The 18956-nt window shown below is 40.0% G+C and overlaps 1 protein-coding gene across 1 annotated transcript in view; it reads left to right on the forward strand.

The window, feature by feature from the left end:
- GRIP1 (glutamate receptor interacting protein 1) overlaps positions 1–18956 on the forward strand; it is a 241064-nt gene that overhangs the window by 78725 nt on the left and 143383 nt on the right. The window contains exons 3-4 of the mRNA XM_046011787.1: positions 10366–10501; positions 12590–12735. Coding sequence (XP_045867743.1) covers positions 10366–10501; positions 12590–12735 — 282 coding nt within the window. The remainder of the gene's footprint in view (positions 1–10365; positions 10502–12589; positions 12736–18956) is intronic.

An 18956-nucleotide genomic window follows, 5' to 3' on the forward strand; every position in this document is an offset into this window, starting at 1 on the left:
CTTGCCATTGGAATGTGAACAGAAGCAGACCAGTGCGGCTTTTAAGAAAGTTCTTTTTCCCCTTGCCCCAGGTGCATGAAGACAGGTTAAAGTCTTAGGGCAGAAGTTTCCAAACTTTCTCAGTTGTAGAGCCCTTAATGTCTCAGTAATTATTATTTTTTTTTACAGGAGCTCCATGTCAAATGAAATATCAGTAGTCCATTTATTAAGTAGCTAAGTCCAAACAACATAGTACATATTATCCTAACCACTTATAGCAATTTGAAAAAAAATAATACATACAAACTGAAAGAATCAGAAGTACTTAGAATGGTACATGTTTGTTGGGCACTGCACAACTTCTCAGACTTTCATATCAAACATTAACAGCTTTATTTCCTGTTCTACGTTGATTTTCACATGGAGCTCCCTTCTTGTAAAACTCAAAACCTAACTTTGGAAAGGTAGGACATCAACAAAAGCAATGTAGTATTATCCAATGTTGAGCAAAACTACTTCAAGATAATAGGTGGTGTTGTGTCCAACAGATATCAAGAATGGCTCTATGTTCCTCAGAAATTTAAAATAGTCGGGGCACCTGGGTGGCTCAGTGGGTTAAAGCCTCTGCCTTCAGCTCATGTCATGATCCCAGGGTCCTCGGATCGAGCCCCACATCGGGCTCTCTGCTCAGCAGGGAGCCTGCTTCCTCCTCTCTCTCTCTCTGCCTGCCTCTGTCTACTTGCGATCTCTGTCTGTCAAATAAATAAATAAAATTAAAAAAAAAAAAAGAAATTTAAAATAGTCTACAGTGGTCCTGTGAGTTCACTAGGGAACCTTGAGGCATCTTAGTTTGTAACTTGGAAACCAGAGTCCTGGAAGATGACAGTGTCGTAAAATGGAACAAAGCATAGATTCCTGAACCATTATGTGGAGAGGAGCTGGGTGCTGATCAGGAACACCCACCTTAGGCTTGTATATGAGCAGAATAAAGTTCTGTTGTGGTTGAGCAATTGTTCATTTTTTTATTTGTTGTCACAACAAAGTCTAACTTACATTATTTTACTGCAGTGGCTTTTAATGGTTCTCCTTGACCCAAATCTAATACCTTTCTCCTTAACACTTCATGCCATCATTACCAAGTCCACTACTTTACCTAATAACAGGCTTACCTTTCCTAAAACTTAAATCTGAGCACTTCCTTTGTTTGCTTCCCAGTCTGCTTTCTACCCATATTTCCTCATGGCACCAATCTCTAAATCAGTATCTCTCAAACTTGACTCCATGTTAGAATCACCTGGGGAGCTTTAAAAAAAAAAAAAAATACTTATGCCCAGTTCCCCCACCTGCAAGGATTTTCATAATTGAAATGGACCAGTTCCTTGAAAAGCACAACTTACCACAACTCACCACAATGTGACATAGTTAATATAAATAGTCCTGTAACTATTAAGGAGATTGAATTTGTAATCTAAAACCTGCAAAAGAAAAAAAAGTTCAGATTCAAGTGGCTTCATTGGAAAATTACACCAAATGTTTAAAAAGAGTAAACACCAATTCTGTGTAATCTCTTCAGAAAATAGAAAAGGAAGGAATGTATTCTCCAATTCATATTATGAAACTCATATTATTACTCTGATACCAAAACCAAAGATAGCACAAAAAGAAACTACGTACTATATCCCTTGTGAATATAGATGCGAAGAAAATCCTTACCAAAATATTAGCAATAGAATCCATCAATGTATAAAAAGAATTATATATAATGAGTGAGTAGGATTGATTTCTGGTTTGCAAGATTGGTTTAATATTAGAAAATCAGTGTAAGCCACTACATTATCACTTTAAAGAAGAAAAATCACACAACTAATCAAGGTGGAAAAAATTGACAATATTCATACTCATCATGATAAAAATTCTCAGAAAAATAGAAATAGAGGGGAACTTCCTCAGCTTGATGAAGAGTATCTACAAAAACCTACAGCTAACATAATACTTAATGATGAAGCACCTGGTGTCTTTCCCCTAAGACAGGAAAAGAAGGCAAGGATATCCACTCTTACCACTCATTCAACATTGTGCTGGGATTTCTAACTCATGCTTTATGCTAGAAAGGAAAAATAAAAGGCACACTGATTGGAAACAAATAAAACTATCCTTTTTTGCAGAGGACATGATGGTCTACATAGAAAACCCTAGGGAAGCCAAAACAAACAAAAAATACAAAACCTCCTTGAACCATTAAGTGAGTTCAGCAAGACCACAAATACAAAATAAGTATACAAAAATCAGTTATATATGTATATACTAGCAATGAATATATGTATATCAAAATTAATAACAATACCATTTACAGTTGTTACCCTCCAAAATGAAATATTCAGGTATAAAACTAATAAAGCCTGTATAGAACTTGTATGCTGAAAATTACACTATGCTGATGAATAAATCAAAGAAGGTCTATGTAACTGGAAAGACGTAACAGGTTCATAGATTTGAAGATTAAAGATGTCTGTTCTTTCTAAACTGGCATACAGTCTTAATGCAGATCCTATAAAAATCCCAGGTAAAGTTTTTGTAGATATAGACAATACTATTCCAAAATTTATGTGGAAAAGCAAAGAAATAATTGAAATAATTTTTTAAAGGAACAATAAAGAGGGAGGAATCTGCCTACCCAATTTCAAGACTTGTTTTATAGATACAGTAATAAGGACTGTGTGGTATCTGTGGTGGGATAAATACATCAATGGGACAAAATAAAGAATGAAGAATCTGGAAATTGACAAACACAGTATATATTGTATCCTAACCACTTACTAGCAATTTGGAAAAAAAATAATAAAATAATACATATAAATTGAAAGAATCAGAAGTACTTAGTAATGGTATATAAAATAATTGATTTTTGAAAAGGGGCAAAAGCAATTTAATGGAGGAAAGATAGCTTGTTCAAATGGTATTGGAGCAATTGGTCATCTATAGACCTTTCCCCTCAAAAAAATATGAATTTTTTACTAAGTCTCACACTTGAAATAAAATTTAACTCAAAATGGATAGTTCTATAATATTATGGTTATAGTATGTTATAATATTATTATAGAACTTTTAGTAACTATAGAAGAAAGGAGAAAATTTTCAGGATCTGAGGCTTGGCGAAGAGTTCTTAGACTTGACAAGAGCATGACCCATAAAAAGGAAAAATTGACTAATTACACTTCATCAAAATTAAAAATATTTGCTCTACAGAAGACCTTGTTAAAAGGATGAAAAGAAAATCTACAGACTGGGAGAAAATATTTGCAAATCTCATCATCAACAAGGGATTATTATCTCAAATATATAAGCAATTCTCAAGCTCAATAGTAAAAAAGCAAGTGATCTAAAGAAAATAGGCAAAGGACATAAAGAGACATTTCACCAAAGAAATGTCATATGGCAAGATACATCATCTGTCAGATATGCATATGGCAAATAAATACACACACAGACCACAAATAGTGGTCTAGTACTCATTTGCTTCTGTGACTAGGCTGCAAGCATCTGTGACTTTTTCATCTTCTAGTTTCATTGTCTGGCTCACAGGCACTCAGTATTCACCTCTATTTCTATTTCCCTTCCATTAGGGACATGACTCAAATTACCCAAAATATTAAAACCATAATTAGATATTACTGACACACCTATCAGCATGGCTAACATGAAGTAGTGGACAGGATGTAGAAAAACTGAATCATTCATACACTGCTGGTGGGGATATAAAATGGTACGGCTATCTTGAAAAACAATTTAGCAATTTATTAGAAAAGTAAGTATGAGGGGAGGGAATCGGGGGGGAGATGAATCATGAGAGACTATGGACTCCAGGAAACAACTGAAGATTTCGGGGGGAGGGGTTGGAAGGATGGGTGAGCCCAGTGATGGGTATTAAGGAGGGTACGTATTGCAATGAGCACCAGGTGTTATACGCAAATAATGAATCATGGAACACTACTACATCAAAAACCGAGGAAGTACTGTGAGGTGACTAACATAACATAATAAAATTAAATAATCAAAAAAAGAAAAGTAAATATAGAACTACCATATGACCCAGCAGTTGTACTTATTCCAGAGAAATGAATTATTATGGTTCACACAAAAACCTGTGCATGAATGTTTACAGTAGCTTTATTCATAACAGTCCCAAACAACAAACAACCTACCCATCTTTCAACAGGTAAATGGTTAAGCAGACAGTGGTATATCTATGCCATAGACTACTACTCAGCAATAAAAAGGAACAAACTATTGTTATAGTATAGAAGATTGTACAGAATGTAAAAAGTCAACCACAAAGGTTTCAAACTGTATGACACAATTTATTTAACATTCTTAAAATGACAAAGTTATGAGCACAAAGAATGTGTTGGGGTTTGCCAGGGGTTAGGGAAGGTGTCCAGGGAGTAGAGAACTGGATGTGGGAACTTGTTATAGTGTATCTTGACAGCATCATGTCAATATCCTGCTTGTGATACTGTATTACAGTTTCACATGACGTTACCACAAGGGAAAACAAGACAGAGGGTATACAGGATCTCTACAATATTTCCACCAGCATCTACAGTTATCTCAAAATTTAATTTAAAAAATTACCATCAGGGGGTACTCTGATGGTTTGTTCTGCGTTGGACCCAGGCATTGGTATTTGAAAAGCTCCCCAGGTGATTCTAACACACAGCCTGATGGACAAAGTGCAAATTGAACTGATGGATATCCTCTTCCCAGAACCCATGTAATCAGCTATCATTTACTGTTCCTGTGCCTCTAGTACCTTCCCTTCTCCATTTGCTGAACTGAGGCTCTTGTCAAGAAAGCTCGGGGATCACTCTTCCAAGGAGCCATCCAGAGCACTACTTGCCCAGCCTGATAAGGGTCCCCGCAGGTTGCACCATGACAGCCCTTTCTCGACTTCTTCTTTTTTTTTTTTTTTTTTTTTTGTATATCACATTTCACGTAACTTGTGTTTGCAGATTTTTTTCTCCCACAGTAAACTAATAGTATATATATATATTTTTCTTTTTTTAAGATTTTGTCTATTCACTTGATAGATCACAAGTAGGCAGAGAGGCAAGCAGAGAGAGAAGGGGGGAAGCAGGCTCCCTGCTGAACAAAGAGCCCGACGTGGGGCTCGATCCCAGGACCCTGAGATCATGACCTGAGCTGAAGGCAGAGGCTTAACCCGCTGAGCCGCCCAGGTGCCCCATAGTATATATTTTTTTAATTTTTATTTCTTTTTTAAATTTCTTTTCAGTGTTCCAGAATTCATTGTTTATGCACCGCACCCAGTGCTCCATGCAATACGTGCCCTCTGTGATACCCACCAATTATGTTTTTTTTTAAATAAGCCATGAAGCCGGAATGTCCAGATGCCAAAGAATTTTATGGAATAAAATATGATTCTTATGCCATACCTTTATGCAAATCAGTATTACAAAACACTAGGATGGTCTGATGATGGGTTCTGAATGCCCTATGTCTATGCTACTTCTTTTCTTTTATTCTTTTCTCCCTCACTCCTTCCTCTCTCCTTCTTTCTTCTTCCCTCTCTCCTTCCCTTTCTTCCTTTCTTCCTTCCTTCCTTTCTTTCTGCTTCTCTCCTTTGGTAAAGCCTAGAAGATCCCAACTCTGACCAACATCTGCAAAGCATACACAGAGGCTTTGCCAGCCTTCCCACTCCAGGCTCATGCTTCCAGAGTATCTGGGTATCTATAATTAGTAGCATAACCTCCAGTCATGACTCCAGTACCTCATTCAGTTGGCATCATGGACAGGCTCTCTATATTCTTTCATAGCAACATTAAACAGCTCTACTTTGGGACCACAGTTATTTGCAGAATCTTTGCAAGGATGCATGTTATATATTAATAATATTAAATATATCTTCTGTCTGAAAAAATCTTATTGGCATTTTTATTGATATTATGAACTTCAGAGGTTAAAGAGAACTGACATATTTTTGATGTTAGATTATATATATAATATATATAATATGTTAGATTTGATATATATAAATACATGTATTTATATATAAATATATATATTAATATTCTAGTAGTTACTAGAATATTAATTCCTAGATGGCAAGGATTTTCTCGGTTTTATTCAGTTTTATATCTCCAAAGCCTAGAATGATGCATGGCATGTAGTAAGTGTTCATTTTTTTATTGAATGAATCAATGCAGTGCTTTTACATTTGTTCTCATCTTCTGCTCCTCAGAAATGTTTTTGATGTTTTCTTCCTGTAAATCTTGTACCTTTTCGTTAAATTTTTCCTGGGATTTTTTTCTTTTTTTTTTTTGCTATTGTAAATGGCTTTTTTTTTCCTTCTATGATAACTTCTAACCTTCTATTCATGTAAAGAATATGGTTTCCTGCACATTAATTTTTTAACCATGTTATTGAACTTTCTTGTTTGCAAGAACTTTTCATAATTCTCCTCCTCTCACCAAGCATCACTATTACTTTCCTTAAAGCTTTCTGGAGTTCAGTAATCAAGAGGATTGAATTACAAACAACTAAATCCACTCTATCAGTGTGATTCTTGTTGGCTATGTTGAGTGAGTACAGATACAGATGTAAACCTGCAATTTCTTTGCTAAGATAATTAAATATGGTGATGAAGGAAAACGTCTAATCCAGAACCATCTCATTCCTTGCCAATTGGGCATCATCTGTTCCCTGTGCTGCTTGCTAATTTGGGGAAGCTATAGCCTTCTCTACATGGTCCTCTTAATTTGGGAAGGGATGTTTACAATTTAAATCACAAAGAAAGAAATTGTCACTACATATTGACTTGCCTAAGTTCCTATTGACTTGCCTAAGTTCCCGTGTTTCGCTGCAGAGTTTTGTTTAGTAAGCTTTGATATGTACCTGAACTCATGCAACTGAATGCATCTGTCATCATTTCTCTTTGCTGTTAGATCATTACGCAAACATTAAACACCAAAAAATACATAACATGATCGGTTCATCTGACGGAGAGTGCAGATTAACAGGAAGTAAACTCCAGAAGCATGTTCCTCCCTCTCCCAATTGCTGCTTTTCTCCTGTTCCTTCGAAACACCCGCAGAAGATTTAGTCAGTCCTTTGGGGTCTAGATATGCTTACTGGCAGTTAATATTCGCGTGATTCAGCACATTTTCTTGCAACAATATTCTCTCTTTACTCCTGAGTTTTGCCTAATTTAGATTCCTCCTTTAGCCTGTTCTGCTTAGCTTATCCTGGTCGATAAATACAGACAGATTAGACAGGAGACAAAATTGTGAAATAGATGCGGCATTGGGAACAGCCACTCTTCACTTTACATCGTAGTCAAGCCCGTCTCCCATGTGGCCACCTTGCCCCAGAACACACTCTGGCATGTTGGTCTGGGACTCATTTGCCTCTGTGACTAGGCTGCAAGCATCTGTGACTTTTTCATCTCTTGAGTTTCATTGTCTGGCTCATAGTAGGCACTCAATAAATGCTCAAATCAATGAATGCACAAATTACTCAATTAACTGGCGCGTCAATATTTTCTCTTTCATGTTACTAAAACTAGCGCTTGGGGAAAGTTTGGAAGCATTTTAAAATAAGAGGGTAATTGACTATTACCAGTTTAAAAAGAAGCCCAGATGGATTTATATTTTAACAAGAACAAATTAAACTAGAGGAATTAAGCTTTTTCTAGATTTCCAGGATTCAGCTGGAAGCCTGGTAAGGACCTGGGTCCCTTCTGGAGAAAACCGCATTGTCCACATCCCATAAGTCTGCACCTATGTAGGTATCCCATTTTAGGCAGGAAACATGTTCTTGAAACCTGAGTAGGAATGAAGGTCTTGTTAGTTAAAACTTATTTCTCCCTTTCCAGTTATTACTGTTTCATAGTTGCTTCTTTGTCCATTTCTGATTGACCTTTGAGATAGGCCCTTAAAAAACTGTCCTTCCAGTTCTTCAAGTAAAGATCTGTGACCAAATGCTTAAATATACAGGATCAATCTATGTATTTAAAGAAAATGCAAAGAATTCTTTTGTTGGGCAAAATCGTTGAGTACATTATGCCTCTAGACACATTGTGTCTAGTCATAATCTGTTATGTCATTCTCATTACTTTAACTATTTAACCTAATTTTGAACATAATGTATACCTAGCCTCCTGCTGAGAAGGACTTATAGGGGCTGGTTGTGAGGTTGGGCTCTGTAAATATCAGCTGAGCTTATTTATGTTTTTATGGGAGGGAGAAGGGGCTGTTTTATTCTGATTTGCGGGGAAATAGGTTAAATGCACACAGTGATGGAATTTTGTTTCAAACGCTTCTGGTAAATGATGGAAAAGGCCCTGTGCTTTTGTATGCATGACAAGAATTTTGATCCTTGAATTTCAATCATGGTTTGGTCTCATACAAAACGTAGAGAACGAAGTTGACATCATTCACACTCATAGATTCTTCCTTGACTTCTACTTTAAAAAGCAGTACTGCTCACATATGCAGAGTCGTGAGTCTATCATGAAACAGTGGGTGTTCTAGGGTGCTAAGGACACAGGACGTGGCAATCTTGAAAGCCTTGCCTGGAATGCGACTCAGTACATCGGTGAGGAAATCGGTGGCCCGGCCCCTCGCCTTCCTTCCTGGAATACTCTGTTCTCCTTACGAGGTCAGATGAGTGAAAATTTCCCTCCCAAACATGATTTGAGTTTTTTCATTGGCTAGTGAGGTAGTATACCAGCAGCAACAATTTAAAAACTTTATGGTAAGCATTCCTATAGATTTTGAAATGATAATCATTCTGTTATGTGTAATTAAGGAAGGGGAAGAGGTGTGCCAGTGACCTTTTGGGTTTCTTAACTTCGAAGAAGAAAGTCCATTCTTGCATTTTTAAAAAAAGATTTTATTTATTTATTTGACAAACGGAGATCACAAGTAGGCAGAGAGGCAGGCGGGGATGGGGGGGGGGGGAGCCGGCTCCCTGCTGAGCAGAAAGCCTGATGTGGGGCTCAATCCCAGGACCCTGAGATCATGAGGCTTTAACCCATTGAACCACCCAGGTGCCCCCCATTCTTGCACTTTAATATGAGTGTCTTTGATGTCCTAGAAGATCATAACTCCTAAAATTCGTAATGTGATTCAGGAGGAACTGGGCAACTTGAATTTCCCCATCCCTCTCCAGAAAGTGTGTATCCAGAGGGGGGAATAACAGCAGAGAACTTGAGAACAGTGTTTATCATAATTAACCTCTGGATAGGTCAAAGTCAACTGCTCATTTTTACTTCTGAAAGAAAGGATATGCTCAAGGTTTTCTCACTTTCTGTTGTGCCTAAAATCAGAAGATTTGGGTCCCCTCTTGGTGTAGAGACATTGTGTGGACAAGATCTGTGAGATCTTAAATTTGAAAGTATAGAATGAGGGATTTATGGCAGTTACCTGGGGATTCTGAGGACCAACCCTGCCTTACCATACTGTGACACGTCCTGTACAAAGTGATATGAGTTGTTACCTAAAGCCATTATGCTTTGTTTCCCGAAAGACGAAAAACAAGTCAGGAATATTTTTCTTTTTTTTTAATCTTTTTTTAAATTAACATATAATATATTATTTGCCCCAGGTGTACAGGTCTGTGAATCATCACTCTCACACAATTCACAGCACTCACCATAGCACATACCCTCCTAATGTCCATCACCCAGCCACCTTATCTCTCCTCCCCCTCCCCCCAGCAACCCTCAGTTTGTTTCCTGAGATTAAGAGTCTCTTATGGTTTGTCTCCCTCCCTGGTCCCATCTTGTTTCATTTTTTTCCCTCCCTCCCCCCAATGACCTTCTGTCCTGCCTCTCCAAGGAATATTTTTCTTGAACCTATAGACAGCTCTCTTCTCTCGTGTCCATTGCTGTATTAAGCCGAATCGTACCAAGAGCTTGGAGTTTGCTGCTGCATAATATATATTATTTAAAATCATTCTTGTTGTATCATTACTTAAAACTCTGTTCTAGGCCCTTATCTTGCAACTCTCAATTCTTCCCGTTGGAGTTGCAAGGGGAGAAACCCAAGAAAGTTGCTTGAGAACGGCAGAAAACAAAGGGCAGATATTGTCATTTGCATATAATCCATGCCAGCCTCTTTGCTGTGACCCTAGATGGAACTACCCCACTGGTACCCATTTTAATAACCTCTAATGGAATATTTTCTCCGCTTAACCTGCATGGACGTCTTTCTAAGATACTCTGCAAATTGCGGTGGAAAAGAGGCCACAGATCTTTTCTCGTAAAAGAAAAAGCAGGGAGAGTTTATGGGAAGGAGTCCCTTCACCAGGCGCAACAGTATCTCGTGCTTCGACTGTCATTTAATAAGGCAAATGCTTTTCTTTTCACAGAGGAATTCAAAGGCTCCACCGTGGTCGAGCTGATGAAGAAGGAGGGCACCACCCTGGGGCTGACGGTATCCGGCGGAGTTGACAAGGACGGCAAGCCCAGAGTCTCGAACCTGCGGCAGGGAGGAATTGCTGCTAGGTAACTGCATCTCAGGGGGATGTAGGAGAAGGAACCCAGAGGGGTGATTAATGCGAAAATTGAGGCTCCGTCAGAAAAGGTCACTAATAAATAAATATGACAGCTGCCGTGTGCCGGGCAGAAGCATACTGGGGCATGTTTTCAGAAACTTTTCTGGCCTGTACCGAGTCACCGGGGAGCCACCAGGCCCTCAGACTTTCATTTGAAAAAAGCCTGTATGGCTGTTGTCCCTAAATATGCTGCTGGAGGGATGTGGTGAGCCTAGAGGAGAAAGGAGGCCAGCTCCAAGTGTGTGAGTGACAGTTCCCCTTGTCCCACATCGTCTCTGCTTTTCTACCCGTGAGAGCTTCCCTTTCATCAAGACAAAGACACAACTTCCAAAAGGATAGAAAGCTTAGATGAAGACGTCTCATGGTGTCCTTGTTGTGATGAACAGCACATTGGCCTAGTTATGACCAAAGGCAGAATGTCTTGCTTGCTGGGTACAGGAGGGCTCGCTTTATAGACGGAGTCACCAAGTACTTTAGATGGGACGATCAGGTTTCATTACAAGTTGAGGTTCATGGGTGTTAAATCCTGGACACTGATAGTCTTGTCCACGAAATCACAAATTCAGTTTTAGAGTTCTTGCTTTATAAAGTATCATCGGGAATGGTGACGACTTTGGATGATCAGCTTGTTTGTCCAATGTATGAGCTTCATCTAATTGATTGCTCCATAATCTTGGTATTGTTTATAAAGTAGGCTGCTGTCAACACAAGCACCTTACTCTCCTTTTCTCAGGAGGAGAGCGTCTTCTTTGCACCCCCACGGCCTCCTTTATTTTATATGGTCGTGGCCAATCTGTGATGCTAGGGCTTCATACATCTCCAGAACTTTTTCCTACATAGCCTGGAAGTGAGAGTAAATAGAGGGGAAAAATGCCATCTTCAGTTGTATTAATGCCATAATTAAAGGTTGTGCTGTGCCGGTCACGTGATCAGTGCCCAACTATTCACTGTTGAAGGCACTACCATTTTCCAAGTAGTAAACTAAAATAATTACATATAAGATCCCTACCCTGGGGGGCTTATAATCTGCTAGATGAGATAGGTGTGAAAAGCGTGGCAATAATAACAGCATTGTGTGATAGTAAAAAGCGACAAGGTGAGCATTGTCACGGAGAATTAGGTGGCTTAGTTGTCCAGTGAGAGTGGAGGAGGGACAGCATGGAGGAACCGCAGGCCGGAGCAGATTAGGAGAGCTTGCCGAAGAGGAATGGTTAGAGCTGGACTTACATAAAATAAATGCATTTAGGTGTTTCTGTTTGGGGACAGAGTATTACTGAAGGTCCTCATTCGTGATGCAGATTGTAAGGACTGTCTTTGGTCTCCTTGCCTGCTCTTGCCTTAGAAATAAAGTCTGCCTAAAACCCCCAAATTAACCACAGTCCTATTATGGTGCCAGGGAGAGACAAGAACGGTACTGAAACCCAATGCTTTCATTGTAATTTGTTCGTTCGTTCTTTCTTTCTTTCTTTCTTTCTTTCTTTTTTTTTAATCCTGCTGTAAGCAGTGAGTAGCAAAAGCAGCTGACCCTTTCCTTAGCCCTCAGCAAACTCCCAGGGAAGATCTTGAGAGCTTGGAAATGGCCGGGAGGCCAGCAGCAAAAATGATAGAGATAAAAAGGAAGAAAAAGTCCCTTTTATCCCTGGCGTGCCGGGATCCAGATACTCTGTCCTAGAGAACCAACTCTTTACAGGCAGAGCAACCAAACAACAACCAGAAACCTCTTTATTTTGTGTCATGGGGCTCTTTAAAAATAAAAGATGCAATGGGTTAGGAAAATGAGAGAGCCCACCGCAGATGCTGTAGAGGGCTTTCAAAGTATGGGGGTCAGCAGGGGAGGGATCGCTGAATCTCATCCGCCTTCAGCTCTACTCCTACTCCCAGGGCTGGGGGCAGGGAGAGGGGACAGCCGCACCCTAGAAGGCAGGGGCTCTGGCCACACAGGCCTTGGGGGCTTGCATGCATTTTCACGAAGGAAACGTGGAAAACATAGGCCTGTAGAGAGGACAGGTCCGCTGAAACGACATTCCCTGTATTGCAGAAGTGACCAGCTGGATGTGGGGGACTACATCAAAGCAGTGAATGGGATCAACCTGGCCAAATTCCGCCATGATGAGATCATCAGCTTGCTGAAGAACGTTGGCGAAAGAGTGGTTCTTGAAGTCGAGTATGAGCTGCCGCCAGTCTGTAAGTAATCGCAACTCTGGGGCAGAACAGCTGGGCCACGTTTTTGCCTAAAACAATGGGTTCTCCATTCCGCCCCCCTCCTTTGGCCAACCATTGTCTCGGTACAGGAATGACAGAGCGGGGTTTCTTGGTATTTAGAAATTATTTGAATTGATAAATGCATAGCCCGCTCGGGAAGAATTAAAAAGAGCATGGGTAACAATAAAAATATATAGGATTGTGTTCCATTAAGGTGATCTGTGTGCATCATATTTGCCATTTAAGCACTTTCATAAACAGTCAACATATTTATAAGTTCTGTGCATTCATTTCCATCCAGGCTTTGTGCTTAGTGACCAGGGTTAGGAAAAGCATGTTTGGTGTGTTTTATGTTGATTCTTCTATAGTTATGTTAATTTCTGAACCATGAAAATAGATTAAAAACTCATTATTATCAAGTAACAATAATAGTAAAGAACCACACATTTTCAGAACTTACTAAATCTCCAGCATAATAAGAAACTTGACTTGCACAGATACACTTAATCCTCATCATAAGGGGAGTCACCATAGCAGAGCTGAACTTTGGGGTCTAATAGCCAGGCTCAAACCCCAGCTTCACCTTTAACTAACTGCATGCCTTTGAGAAAGTTACTTAAGCTTTCAGTGTCACGGTTCCCATATCTGGGTAATGGGCATAATACTCGTTCCTACACATAGATCTGTCGTGAGGATTAAATGAGTTAGTGTTCGTAAAGCAATCAGAACAGTGCCTGATGCCAAAAAATAGTAATAAATAATATAAATAATAAATTAACAATAAATACGTAAAAATAATAACAAATATACAAATCAATCAGCACTACAAGACAGGCATTGTTATTATTATTATTCTCATTTTACAGAGGCTTAAGTTAAGTATCTTTCCCAAATACATAGGCAGCCAAGTCAGAATGTGAACCCAGGCTCCCTGACTCCGAAGTCCATACGTTTATCATGGTGATATATACATATGCTCTGTGTTACTGCCGTCCTGCATTTGAGCTGGGCTGTTCTAGCACCTTCTCTGCTTTTAATGTTATTAATACAAACACTACCCTAAGAAAGCTCTTTACTTTTCTCTCCCGGTGAGAACTCAAGTTGAATATTAATAACTGATGATAGCTCATTTGTTCAGCAGTGTCTTCTTGAGCACTTGCTACAATGCAGGCACCGCTCTGTACATTCTGACAGAGGAAGACAGATAACAAAACAGGATCACAGTAGGAAGGAAACAAGATAGTATGAATGCCAGGGGTTGTGAACGCTATGGGGGAAAAGAAAGAGCCAGGAGAGGGATTGGGAGTGCGGGGAGAGGGGTAAGATTGCCATTTTGAATGGGGTGGTTAGGAACAGCCTCACTGAGAGAGAGACACTCGCCAATGACTCAGAGGAGGTGAGAAACGTAGCTGTGTGCATTTTTGGGGGAAGAGGACTGCAGAAAGAGGAACAACCAGCACTGAGATCCAAGGCAGAAATATACTGGGGTTGTGGTAGAAACATAAGAAGGGTGATTGGGCTGGAACAGAGTGAGCATGAAGAAAAGTAGGAGAGGAAGTCAGAAATATAAAGGATGAGGTATATCTGTAGGTCACCGGGAGGACCTTAAGTTTTGCTTTGAGTAATAGGGAAAGGCATTGTATGATTTGGGGCAGAGGAGGGACATGATCTAATTTCTATTTTCAAAGTCTCCCTCTGTCTGCTGTGTTGAGAAGACACTGCAGTGGCAATGGGGAGACCCTAGGAGGTCAGTTGGGGGCTGTTACAGTGGTCTAGGTGAGAGACAGAGGTGGAGGTAGGGAAAAAGCAGGTACATTCTTGATCACTTTGAAGGTAGAGCCAACAGGATTTCTGGATAGATTTGATGTAGGTTGTGCAGAAATAGAGCAGTCAAGGACCACCTGAGATTTTGAGCCTGAGCAACTAGAAGGTGGGGTTACCTTTAATGGGGGGTGGGCAAGAATGTGGGCAGAGCTGACTTGTGAGGAGAAGATCAGAAGTCATTGTATGAAATGCTACTGTGGAGGTGTCTATTTGATGTGCAGAAAGGCAGTGTCAAGAAAAGAACTGGAGTTGGGGTTAGGAGTTTGGAAGAAAGATCTGAACTGGAAATGTGCATTTCGAGTAATGGGAACATAGAAGGTTATTTGAAGCTTTGGGACCAGATGAGAACACTCGAGGATTGAGTGTATATGACCAATCATGAGTTTTTATTCTTAACATAAAATCCAACACCAAAAATGCAATGGTGTTTTTATAACAAAATCCATTGAAGTCTGTGTTCAAAAACCTTGCTATACCATTTTTCATCTTCAGCAAGAGTAAGCAGTAGAATCGAGCATTGAGAGCTTAGACTGTGTCACTGGTTAAATGTCCGTTTTCCCCTTTCTAGCTTTGTTATTTGAGTTATCCTAGCCTTAGGTTTCTCATCTGTAAAATGGCTATAGTAAATGTAGGATTTTGATAGGAATTCAAGGCTGTTATCATGTATTTAGATCATGATGATGCACTTAGCAAGTCATAGTGCCCGTTAGCTGTCATTACCATGATTAGCCATGATTACACTAAAGTATGTGTTTTCTTGAACTTCAAAAGAGTCTTTGAAATCACTATTTCAGACCATCACCAAGGAGTTAAGAGAACCCAGATATCTAGAGCTAATGCTCTCTGATTATCCATTTTTATTCCACTGGGGATATAAATATCCATAAACACAACCTCTTCCTAAAAAGAACTCTTAGAATAGCTGTCCAGGGGTAAGGCCAGGAATAGAGATTTGCCAAGTTAGGGGTTATCTAGAACTAGAGGTTTCAAAGGATTTGAAGGAGGTTCTGCAGGTCCACCAAGAAAAGGAACATTTTAGGCAGGGGGTACAGCAAGGAAGTAAGAACATAGAACAACACACTGGAGTTGCTCAAGCACAAAGGGAAAGTGAAGACCAGGAGGGAGATAAGACCAGCAAGGTAAATAGGAACAAAATGGTGGAGGGCCTTGGAAGCCATATTGGTGGAGCTTGGATACTATCAGGTGGGTGGTAAGGAGCCTTTAATGACTTTGAAAGCCAAGGATCATCATCATCATATTTGAATTTTTAGAATTATCATTTTAGGGAGCCAAATGGAGAATAGGTAAGAGGCTATAAGCCCAAAGGGTGTTATAATTTTCCAAAAGCGAGGTGACATCCTGCATAAATATGGCTTTAGTAAAGTTAAAGAGGAGAAAGTAGGGATCAGACATATTTAGGGATTCAAAACTATCATAACTTGGTGATTATACCAGCTTTTCCTTCCTCATGCATTAAAGCTGATGGGAAAAGATATTTTTAAAAAACACAAGTGTGAATACGATGGCAGAAATCAGATGGAAGAGATCTATCCTCTGCGGATTATCTCTGTCTCTATTATATTTGGATAAATTAATAAGATCTTCGAGTTCAGGGAGATTGAAGGGATTAATAAGGAGCCCCTTCACTGAGCTCAGACAGCTCGCAGGAGCAGGCCGCTGCCTGCTGGGAGGACCTGGGGAGGGAGCTGAGTGCCGAGAGCTGAGAGCTAAGCCACCCGAGGCCGAGGCCGAGGCTGGGACTGGAAGCTCTCTCAGGAATCACTGCAGTTTGAGACTCAGCCACCCCCAGAGTCCAGAAGAAAGTGGAGGAAGGATACGCGTTTGCATGTGTCTGCGTGTATGTGATCTGACAGAGAAGAAATGGAAGTTGGACTTTGTGCAAACCACTTACCTGTTTTAAGATTCAGATTCTTTATGAAGAAGGAACGGTTGACCTACATGAGCTCTGAAGTTCTTTTTGACTTAAAAATTGTGAGGTGTTTTGTATTTAGAGAGGCTATTAACAGTCCATATCTTAGGTATTTATGTATTAAACTTGGTCTGGAGCAGTACCTTCATATTTTATGGTAACATAACCCCTTAAAGATTTTGAAATACTACATAATTGTCATTCATTTTTTTAGTTGGCACCTAACATTCCTTATCATGAGCTTAAATAATTAGAGAGGATGTAGTTTCTGGCATAATATTTATATATCTTTAAATGGTGTTTCCAGTCAGACCTTGGTGCTACATATTTGCTTCATTTATTTTATGGAACACGTCCCCCATGACATCTGATTAGCAAAGGCAGTCCTCACTGTTACACCATCAGCTAAATCAGACTAGCTTTCTCTCAGAAAAGGGACTTATTTAATTCAAATGAATGTGTTAAAACATGTCCCTGAGGGGTGTCTGGGTGGCTCACTCGTTAAGTGTCTGTCTTCAGCTCAGGTCATGATCCCAGGGTCCTGGGATGGAGCCCTGCATCGGGCTCCCTGCTCAGTGGGAAGCCTGGTTCTCCCTCTCCCACTCCCGCTGCTTGTGTTCCCTCTTTCGCTGTGTCTCTCTGTGTCAAAAAAATAAAAAATCTTTAAAACAAACAAACAAAAATGTCCCTAAGATGGCCTCCTTACTTCTCAATTCCAGTTCTAAGAGAGAGAGGTAGTTGATGATAACGATGATGAAGATGATGATGGGGAGCTGGGGAAGTGGTCTCAGGTCCCCTCCATGTAGTTCATTGTGGAATTCAGTGTGAGGAAGCAGAAGCTAGCCAGGGAAAGCTCTTCCTCCCCCTGTGACAATGGTGAAGGAAAAACAGGACAAGCCCAGCTACCTGAGCACCTTCTCAACCTTTTTTTACATCTCTCTTTTTTTTTGTTTGTTTTTCATTTTTTTATTAAGGTATTACTTACATACATTAAATTCAACCTTTTTAGCGCATGGTTCTGGGACTTTTGTAGACATCAACCCTTCCAGGACACCATTCCTCCCCCAAATTCCTCTGTGCCCCTTTAGAATCAGCCCCTCTCCCCCCAACCCCCAGCCTCTGGGGACTACTGATCTATCTTCTGTCTCTGTGGTTTTGCCACTTCTGGAATATCAGATAAACGGAATCATTTAAGGCTGGGTGTGTTCAAATACATCCATAGATTTAAGAAATACATGAACAGGAGCCTTTGGAGGTATCTGTTGGAGACTGGGAAGCATTTGAGCACTCCTACCTGTCTTTAGAAGTATTTTGTTAAATAAGTTCACATGAGTGAAGGACTTATAAGGATGCCAGACATAAAGCCATTATATTGCTATTACTATAATCTTTATTACTATTACTCTTAGTATCATGACTGCCATTGCTGCTGTCGTTCTTGTTCTTTTTTTTTTTTTTTTCAAGATTTTATTTATTTATTTGACAGAGAGAGATCACAAGTAGGCAGAGAGGCAGGCAGAGAGAGTGAGAGGGAAGCAGGCTCCCTGCCGAGCAGAGAGCCCGATGCGGGACTCGATCCCAGGACTCTGAGATCATGACCTGAGACCAAGGCAGCGGCTTTAAACCACTGAGCCCCCCAGGCGCCCCTCGTTCTTGTTCTTTTTGTTTGTTTGTTTGTTTGTTTGTTTACAGCATAACAGTGTTCATTGTTTTGGCATCACACCCAGTGCTCCATGCAGTACATGCCCTCTCTATTACCCACCACTTGGTTTCTCAACCTCCCACCCCCCCGCCCCTTCAAAACCCTCTGGTTGTTTTTCAGAGTCCATAGTCTCTCATGGTTCATCTCCCCTTCCAGTTTCCCTCAACCCCCTCTCCTCTCCATCTCCCCATGTCCTCCATGTTATTTGTTATGCTCCACAAATAAGTGAGACCATATGATACTTGACTCTCTCTGCTTGACTTATTTTGCTCAGCATAATCTCTTCCAGTCCCGTCCATGTTGGTACAAAAGTTGGGTATTCGTCCTTTCTGATGGAGGCATAATACTCCATTGTGTATATGGACCGCATCTTCTTTTACATCTCTTAACATCCTATTGCCCAAAGCAAGTCACACAGACGGCCAACACAATGAGATAATGAGGAGGGAAAGTATCCAACTTCTATTTTGCTGTTGAGGTAGAAGTTGGGGAGGCAGGGAGTAGTATATAATTTAGAAAAATCTTATCTGCCATAGTAAAATAATACAATTTCACAGATGGAAACAAGGTACAACAATACAATAATTTTTGCGTGGCAAAGTTCATTTCAATCTAACCCCTTTGTGTACTGGATTTCATTCTTTGGGGAAGCCCCTTACTTAGATCATATCGATATGTCCATATGTCCACGTATTCAAATGTGAAGTAATGAATACAATTCACATGGCAATATAGGGTGTCCAGCTA

The sequence above is a fragment of the Meles meles genome, chromosome 7, assembly GCF_922984935.1.
Source record: "Meles meles chromosome 7, mMelMel3.1 paternal haplotype, whole genome shotgun sequence".
NCBI classification, from domain to species: Eukaryota; Metazoa; Chordata; class Mammalia; order Carnivora; family Mustelidae; genus Meles; species Meles meles.